This window comes from Penaeus monodon, chromosome 4 (assembly GCF_015228065.2).
Source record: "Penaeus monodon isolate SGIC_2016 chromosome 4, NSTDA_Pmon_1, whole genome shotgun sequence".
NCBI lineage: Eukaryota > Metazoa > Arthropoda > Malacostraca > Decapoda > Penaeidae > Penaeus > Penaeus monodon.
This window is the reverse complement of record NC_051389.1, coordinates 32,729,110-32,739,109: the sequence shown is the minus strand read 5'-3', so window position 1 is coordinate 32,739,109 and position 10,000 is coordinate 32,729,110. Positions and strand designations below refer to the sequence as shown.

General features: G+C 30.2%; 1 protein-coding gene and 1 long non-coding RNA gene across 2 annotated transcripts in view; one reads left to right on the top strand and one right to left on the bottom strand.

Moving 5' to 3' along the window:
• Window positions 1–10,000, top strand: part of LOC119572532 — a 28,016-nt gene that overhangs the window by 10,059 nt on the left and 7,957 nt on the right. Inside the window, exons 7-10 of the mRNA XM_037919638.1 lie at window positions 1–53; window positions 8,725–8,884; window positions 9,142–9,298; window positions 9,407–9,571. The exon at window positions 1–53 is cut by the window's left edge and continues 144 nt beyond it. Coding sequence (XP_037775566.1) covers window positions 1–53; window positions 8,725–8,884; window positions 9,142–9,298; window positions 9,407–9,571 — 535 coding nt within the window. The remainder of the gene's footprint in view (window positions 54–8,724; window positions 8,885–9,141; window positions 9,299–9,406; window positions 9,572–10,000) is intronic.
• LOC119571709 lies at window positions 1,838–3,039 on the bottom strand. The gene is made up of 3 exons (XR_005228634.1): window positions 2,893–3,039; window positions 2,277–2,386; window positions 1,838–1,911 (listed from the first exon to the last, which is right to left on the bottom strand). It is a non-coding gene; the product is annotated as an uncharacterized LOC119571709 (long non-coding RNA).

The following is a 10,000-nucleotide window of genomic DNA, read 5'->3' as shown; positions in this document are numbered from 1 at the left end:
GAATTCCACACACAATATGCCACAATAGCACCACACACCCCACTGGAATCTTAGTATGTGGACGCGAACACTCCATATAGTAGACTGACTGCCCACTAATACTAGATAATCAAGATATTATATATGTATAATATATATTATATACCTTATATCATAACCACCACAGTGGGCTTGCATGCAGTGGCTTGATACATGCAGTAGGTTCATTCACTATATCGATGGTTTCTTTTAAGGGAAGGGATCTTGATATATAATGATTATATTCACTAGTATATCGAATATTTCCCACATATTTGAAAAATATATACATATAATAATAATAAGAGATAGATAAGTTAGATTTAATCTATATATAATATATATATTAAAATTTATATATATTTATTAAATATTATCATTTCAGATATATTAAGTACATCTTTAAGTGTATATTAGTATAGATAGATTATATATATAGTAATTAATATATATATTATAATATAGATATATGGATATTTAGTATTAGTAAAATATTAATATATATATAATTATTCTTGAATATATAATATATGATATTATATTAATATTATATATATATAGTAAATATATTATATTAATATAAAATAATAAAATACTATATATATATTATATATAATACAAATATATATATAATAAAAATATATATATATCTATATATATATATATATATTATATATATATATTATAGATATATATATTATTCCCTAAAATTTTAAAGCCACCACAGTTTAGAGATCAATAGGATAAATATCGCAAATAAGTTGATTATGCTATTAGCTCATATTTGGATAGTAGCTCTGCCCATTATCCAGTCCATACAGGTATTGAAAAGTGTAAGTGCAAGGACACAGCCTTGCCTCACCCCTGAATTAACTAGGAAGCAGCTCAGCAGGTCCCCACCATACTAAACAGCACTTCCAGTACCGTTATATAGGCTTGCTATTGGGCCAATAATCTGTGTTGGAATTCCCCTATGTCTTGGAAGCTCCCATTGCGATTCTCAATTCACTGAGTCAAATGCCTTCAAGAGGTCGATGTAGGCTGCAAGCAACCCGTGACCAAATTGAAGAAGGCGTTCCACAATTACTGAAAGTGCTAGGATAAAGTGGACTTGAAAGGAGTGAATCTAGACTGTTCTGGTCTCTGGTGCCTTAGTGGTAGTCATGGATTTGTTTCAGAAGAATGTGGGCGAAAACCTTGCCTGGTATACTGTGCAGTGTAATGCCATGGTAGTTGCTACAGTCCCAACGATCCCCTTTCCCCTTCCAAAGACCACACCCCTCGACTGATCAGGGGGAATGGAACCAGACTACCAGATGGTTGTCAAGACTGCATGCAAGCCCACATGTGTGTGTGCGTGTGTTATATATATATATAATATATATATATATATATATATATATATATATATATATATATATATGTTATTGTGTGTGTGTGTTTGTGTGTGTGTGTTGTGTGTGTGTGTTTTGTGTGTGTGTGTGTTTTGTGTGTGTGTGTGTGTGTGTGTGTGTGTTGTTGTGTGTGTGTTGTGTGTGTGTGTGTGTTTTGTGTGTGTGTGTGTGTTGTTGTGTGTGTGTGTTTGTGTGTGTTTTTCTATATTGTGTTATTATATATATATATGTGTTTTTTGATTATAATATATGTTTTATTATTTTGTAGTTTGTGTTTTGTCTTGTTTTGTGTGGTGTTTTCTCTATTGGTTCCTTACCTGTTTACTATTTCTCAATTTTTTTTCTCACTGTTTCTAGTGACAATGACCAGGGTTTTACCTTTCCTAGAGATTATTTGGAATTTACAATAATTGCTTTAGTCTTCTCACTGAAAGGGCTGCTTCTAGTCTACAGGGTCCAGCACCCAATCTGCAGAGGACATAGTCCCACTTGGCTTCTTCTGTTGATGAAAGAAAGAAAGAAAAAGAAAAACAGATGTATAACTAGTGCAAAGATTTGAATCATGAACACAATTGTGCATTTGTGCTTTTACCTGATTTCAAAGTAGTTTATAAAGATGCAAAATGAATCCAAGCTTAAACAATAGTCCAACATAAACAAATATACTTTATAAAGTAAACATCATAACATTATGGCTGAATATTGCCAGATCACAAAGAGTACTTTTACAGATGATAAAGAAGAACAGGAAATGAAAAAATATATAAATGAAGATACAAATAATCAAATACATAACCATAATGAAAAAGTATCTTGATTGCATTGATAAACATCCAGATAAATACAAATTCAAACTGCACTTACTGGACGGAGAGGTACAAACACTGGCGTGCCACCTGCTAGCTTCACCTGCGGAACGTAGCAGTCAAAGAATGGCTCAATGATGATGACCTCATCACCTTGATTCACTAGACCTGTTAGAGATACTTTACTGAAGCGACCCAAAAACAAAAATATCTCATTGTGATATTATGTAAAGACAAGGTGTAAAATATATTTCTATTACTATTAGTCTCAAAAAATAGGCTAAACAAATCACTTATATGATGCACATTAAAATAAAAAGGTTCAGAAAAACAATATATTTTATTATTGTTATTACTATTATATTCTTTTATTTTCATTTTTTAGTGTGTATGTGTGTGTGTGGGGGGGCTCATGGAGAAAAGAAAAAGAAAAAGAAAATAAAAGGGAGAAAAAAAATTAATTTGGTTCTCAACTGACCCTTTCAGTATTTGGTACATGACAATGGAACGTGCATTTTCTGGTGTGTCAAATCAAGCTCTTGAAAGCTAGGAACTAAAATTTGTCTTCAGGAATCTTTAAAAATCAAGCCTATTTTGTGGATGGGGATACAGACAAGCAGTGATAAGATGGACCCTGTCTATATTCGTAACAATAGATAACTATTGATACTTACCCATAATGGTAACAAAGAGGGCCTCATATGCCCCAGCAGTGACAAGCACTTCACTCAGTGGGTTAAGCTCCCTACCAATCAGCTTGGAGTAGAGTTTGGATAAGGCTGCAATCAACCTTGGGTGACCCTTTTTGGAAATAATGCAAGCACATTAGGTAATCTATATTATGATATATACAACATGCTAACATGAGGGATGGAAGAGATAAAGAAAATGAATTTAAAAAGTAAGAACAGCTAACAGATTTAAAAATTTAGAAATCATAATTTAGTGCAGCGGAAGTGTACAAAAATTTCACCTATCTCTTTCTATCTTCTCTTCTGACTCCTCTCCCCTCCTCCTCACTCACTCCTCATCTCTCTCTCTCTCTCTCTCTCTCTCCATTAATGCACCTGTCACTTGCAAGTATTATTGTTGTTATGGTGGTATAGAAGCACATATATATAAATAAATAAATAAATAAATAAATAAATATAATATATATATATATATATTATATATATATATATATATATTTTATATATATATATATATATATATATTTATTTGTTTTTTTTTAATGAAATTTCTTGGTAATGATATGACATCAAAAATATATATATTTTTTTACTAATACTTTTAATACTGATGCTGGTATCATTATCACAGACACATTAACCCATTGCCGACGGGTGGCATGTACGCACATGCCATGGCATGGCGGGACCATCTGCCGGGGGCATGTACGCACATGCCATGGTGTATCCATGAACATGCCATGAGTTTTTTTTTGTTACAATCACGGCAAAAGATTATTTTTCTGCCACTGAAAGTGTGATTAAGTCGGTTTTAACACTTTCTCATTTTTACCATGGGGAAAAAAAAAAAAAAAAAAAAAGAAAATTTCAACTCCGTGATGCCACACACCTGCTTATTTTATTCGACTATAGACCGAATAATGATCAACTATGGAATCTATATAACAACAAAAGTATCCTTCAGTCTCGATTTATCAGGAAGTTTGGCAAGTAGAGACTTTAGAAAATAATGAAAACTGAATATGCAACATATCTTCGTAGTATTACGAAGAAACGGCATGGGATGCCTCTATGAATACTACCCGTCAGAAATGGGTTAATTATCATAATGTTAATACATCACTAACAGCAATACAAGATACAGAGAATATTTCAAAAATCAGGAAAAGTAAAACAAGTGGCAGCCCGAATGCAGCGGATAGTTTTAACGTGGAATGGATGACTAAAATTGTTTAAGTTTGATTTTTTTTTTTTTTTTAAAAAAATAATTTTTTTATTTTTGATTTTGAAAAGGGTTTATAAAAAAATTTTGAAAATTTTTATAACCCCCTTTAAAAAAGGAAAATAAAAAACCAAAACATTTTTTCTCTTTCAAAAAAATTTAAAAAAGTACATTGTTTTTTTTTTTTCTAAAAAAAAAAAAAAACCAAAAAATTTTCTCCTTTTTTAAAAAACCCAACAAACCCTTTTATAAAAACCCCAATTTTTTAAAACCCAATTTTCCCCAGAACCTAAAAAAAACCCAAAAAACAAGAAAAAAAAAAAAAAAAACAAAAAAAATTTTTTTAAAAAAAAAAAAAAACAAAAAAAAAAAAAAAAAAAATATATAATTAAAATTTTTTTTAAAATTTAAAAAAAAAAATTTATAAAAACACCAAAATTGTTTATAAAAAAACCCAAAAAACCAAACAAAAACCCCCCAAAAAAAAAAACACCAAAACCCCCCCACCACAAACAAAAAACCAACCAAAAAAAAACCCCCAAACCCACCCCACCAACCAAATATTTTAAAAATTTATTTTTTTAAAATTCATTTAATTTTAATATATAAAAAACAACAATGGGGCCCTGCGCTTACAACATTTTTTAAGTTTGGCACCCCCTGAAAAGGGTTTTGGGGGTCCTTTTAAGGTAAAAATCGGGGAGAGAAAAAAAATTTTTTCCTACTTCCCTTTTTCCCGGGCCCCCCCCCATTTCCAAAAAAAAATTTTTGACCCCCTAAAAAGGACCAAATTTTAAAAAAAAATTTTTTTATTTTTTTATTAAAAATTTTAAAATTTTTTAAATTTTAATTTTTTTGTTTTTTTATAAATCTTGGGTTTTAAATATAATTTTTTAAAATTTTTAAATGATTTTAAGTAAATTAAAATTTTTTAATAAAATTTAAGTTTTAAAAGTTTTTTATTTTTTTTAAAATTTTTTAGTTAATTAGTAAATTTTTTTTGGTTTTTTTAAATATTTTGATTTAAATTAAAAAATAATTATTTAAAGAAATATTTTTTAGTTATTTTTAATTGATTATTATTTTAAAAATTTTTTTTTAAAAAAAAAAAAATTTTAATTTTTATATTAATAATTTTTTTTTTTTTTTTTTTAAAAATAAATTTTAATTTAATTAAATAAAATTAAATTTAAAATTAAAAAATTATTTAATATAATAATTATAAAATTAAAATAATTTTTATTTTTTAAAAAAAATTAAATATAATTTAAATATTTTTTTAAAAAAAAAAAAAAAAAACAAAAAAAAAAAACAAAAATATATATCAACAAAAAAAAAACAAAAAAAAAAAAAAAAAAAAACAAAAAAATATATTATATATATATTAATAAAAATATAAATAATATATTTTTAAATAAATTAATATATTATATATATAAAAAAAATTTTCTTTTAAAAATTATTTTATTATATAAAAAAAATTTTTTTTAAAAAAAATTTTAAATTAAATATATTCCCCTCACGTAAATTAAAAAGGGCCCCCCAAAATTCAAATCAGATAATAGCACAGGAAAACAGTCTGACCTTTTAGCCCATTATCCACACTATTTGGGAAAGTTTTTCCCCCTTTCCATTCCATAATTTGAATTTGTAGGAAGGAACGCTTTGCCCCCCAAATTTAAAGGAACACGAGTCCCCAATACAAACCATTGGGTAGGATTTTTTGTTTTGGGGCCTTTTCTTGTTAATTTCCCCCAGGGAAAGCTCCCTTGCACAAAACACTTAAATCCTTAGATCGATTGGCGAAGCCCCCTCCAAAAATTAAGAATTCCAATTTAATTAAATTAAAAAATATTAAAATAATTAATTTTTTTTGTTATTAGTTTGGATTTTTTCAAAAATTGGGCGAAAAACCCCCGGTATACGGATGAAGTTATTTGCCAAACCCCCCCCCCCTTTTTTAAAGACCACACCCCCCTATCAAAAAAACCAAATCCCGTTTTTTAATGCTGCAACCCAATTTTTTTTTGGGGTTTTTATTTTAAAATTAATTTATTTAATATTTTAAATTTAAATTATTTGTGAGGGGGGGTTTTGGGGGGGGGGTTTTTGGGGGGGTTTTTTGGTGGTTGGGGTGTGTGTGTTGGTTTGGGGTTTGTGGTTGTTGTTGGGGTGTGGGGGGGGGGTTTGGTTTTGGGGTTTTTTGGGTTGGTATTTACTTTTTGGGTTTTTTTTAAAAAAGGGGGGTTTTGATTATAAAAAGGGGGAAATAGTGGTTTTTGGGGGGGTTGGGTGTGTGTGTGGTGTTTTTTTTTAAAAAAATTTTTAAAAAAATTTTTTTTTTTTTTTTTTTCCTGTTTTGGGGGTTGCCCGGGTTTTTTTTGGGTTATTTGGGTATTACAAAATTTGGTTTGTTTTTGGGTTTTGTTCGGGTGTTGGGGTGTTTTTGGGGTTTTTTCTTTGAAAAAAAAAAAAAAAAAAGTTAAAATTAAATTTTTTCATGCAAAATTTTGATTTTGACTTTTCCCGTTCAAAGATTTTAAAAATGAAAAATAATGCAAAAAATTCCCCCAACTAAACTTTTTTTAAAAAAAACACAAACTTAAGCAATTTCCAAATCCTTTTTTAAGAAAAAAAAAGAAAAATTTAAAATTAAAATGAAATAAAATAAAAAAATTCCATAAGGGTATTTTAATTTAAAACCCAAAAATAAATCAATTAAATGCCACTACAAAAAAAAAAAATCTCCCCCTTGCTATGCAAGACACAAAAAATCTCAATGATACCCCCCCCTTTGAATAATGAAGATACTTTATAACCCCCCAAAAAAAAAATCTATTGTGATATATTAAAAAAAATTAAAATTTAATTTTTCATTACAAAGTTAAAAAAATGGGAAAACCCTACTTTTTGGGAATTAAAAAAAAAAAATTCAGAAAAACAATATTTTTTTTATTGTTTAAATTTTTTTTTTTTTACAATTTATTTTGGGGGGGTATAAAAAAAAAGAAAAAAAAAAAAAAAAAGGGGAAAAAAAAATAAGGCAAAACCCCCTTTAGTTTTTGATAAATAAGGGGTTTTCGGGAAATATTTAAAAGTAAATAAATTTTTTAAAATTTTAAAAAATATTTTTTGTGGGGGTAAGAAAGAGGAAAGATTTAACAAAAAATTTCTATTGTTTTTCCCCATAGGGTAAAAAAAGGGGCCTCTTTCCCCCCGGTACAAGCCTTATCAGGTTAATTAAAATATTATAATTTTTTGGATGGGTAAAAACAATTGGGTGCCCCTTTTTAAAAAATCAAAAAAAGGGAAACTTTTTAATTTTTCCCAAATTCAGAGGGGGGGGAAAGAAAAAAAAAATAAAAAAAAGTAAAAACCTAACGGGGAAAAAATTTAAAAATCAAAAATTTTTTTGCGGGAAATATCAAATTGTATTAATCACTATTTTTATACACTTCAACATCTCCCCCCTCATTCTCACCTAGCACAGCTCAATCTCTCTCTCTCGCTCTCTCTTCTCTTCATCTCTCATCATCTCTTCGCTATCTCCTCTCTCCTCTTCCTCTCTCTCTCACTCTCTCTCTCTCTCACTTCCCTCTCTCCCATTAATGCACCTGTCACTTGCAAGTATTATTGTTGTTATGGTGGTATAGAAGCACATATATATAAATTAAAAAAATAAATAAATAAAATAAATATAATATATATATTAATATATATATATAATATATATATATATATATATATATATATTATAATATACTATATATATATATATATATATATATATATATTTATTTGTTTTTTTTTAATAAAATTTTCTTGGTAATGATATGACATCAAAAATATATATTTTTTTACTAATACTTTTAATACTGATGCTGGTATCATTATCACAGACACATTAACCCATTGCCGACGGGTGGCATGTACGCACATGCCATGGCATGGCGGGACCATCTGCCGGGGCATGTACGCACATGCCATGGTGTATCCATGAACATGCCATGAGTTTTTTTTTGTTACAATCACGGCAAAAGATTATTTTTCTGCCACTGAAAGTGTGATTAAGTCGGTTTTAACACTTTCTCATTTTTACCATGAAAAAAAAAGAAGAAGAAGAAGAAGAAGAAGAAGAAGAAGAAGAAGAAGATTTCAACTCCGTGATGCCACACACTGCTTATTTTATTCTGACTATAGACCGAATAATGATCAACTATGGAGTCTATATAACAACAAAAGTATCCTTCAGTCTCGATTTATCAGGAAGTTTGGCAAGTAGAGACTTTAGAAAATAATGAAAACTGAAATGCAACATATCTTCGTAGTATTACGAAGGAAAAACGGCATGGGATGCCTCTATGAATACTACCCGTCAGAAATGGGTTAATTATCATAATGTTAATACATCACTAACAGCAATACAAGATACAAGAGAATATTTCCAAAAATCAAGGAAAAGGTAAACAGGCGAGATGGGCATTACTGATTGGTGACTAAGCACTTGTGCAACCATCAGTGTGGCTATGCAGGAAGGTGGTACTTGTTTTCAAAGCGTGGAATGGATGAAACTTAAAAATGTGTTTTAATAGTGTTTTAGAGTTGATATGGATGGGGCCTTATATCATGGCAAAATTAGCAATGGAGACCTCACAGACAATTAGTAGTGTCATAATTGCTCTTTACTCTGAGGGATTATCAAGACATTGCCAGAAGGGGTGCTCTAGATGCACAACAGAGGAAGAATATCAAGTATATGTCATTCAAAACTATAAATCAATGTGATATATGAAAGGCACGTAGGAAGTTTGCATTGAAGTGCAAGAATATCATGAGCTAATGAAAACCATTTGATAATCAGTGGCAACACCCCTCACATCTGACTGGTTTTGTGAAGGGGCATGGCCTACTATGTGAATGAGTTATTTTCTTTTTAGTTATTTATTTTCATTATTTTTTTCAAACAGGCCATAACTTCTGCAATGCGTGCAGACCCCTTTTAGTTTTAGTTTACTTTGCATCATGTAGCAGTATGCAGACTGTCAGAAACTGCCAGACTGTTTGGGTGGGTGCACAGCAGCAGGGTCAGGGAATTGATGGATATTGGGACCAGCAGAATTACAGGGTATCCCTATGGAAATCCTGGACGAGGTGTTTCTACCACCGGTGAGGGCCATCGTGTTCCTTGAGGTGGGGCCATTTTACCTCATCCAGGATAACAGCCCCATCCACACGAGCAGCACTGTGAAAGTGTGGTTTTGACAACACCCCAAGATTATGCTGTACCACATCCACCCAATTTGCCAGATCTCAATCCCACTGAGAATGCTTGGGCAGTCATGGGCAGAACCTCCCCCAAGATCATATCCACAACTGTCACATCATCATTAACCGGGCAATTATGGCATAAGAGCAATTGCGCTCTGCAGATGGATGCCAGTTTGCAGTGGCACTAGTGGCATTCACACCATATAGACTTGCCAGCATTTGCCAAGCCAGTGACAGTAACATGAAATATTAAAACATTAAACAATTCAAAACCTTAATATATCCTTTTCAGTTGCTTGAATTGTCAGACATCATCATCATTACCATGGAATTTATTTAGAACTTTAAGTACCTACATAGATCATAAACAATATAATGTAAGCAGGGATACCAATATCAGGTCAAGTTTACAGCACTTTTTTTCACCATTTTTGCTGTTGTATCATATTGTTAAATCAGAAAGAGTAAATAATTTTTGGTAAGTGTACATACAAGCACCCAGCAAATCATTTAATGCACTTACCCCATTCAAGATTATCTATTTACAAGCCTTTTGGAGACTCACATGATATATATGGAAGAACCAAGTGCATTTAAAAA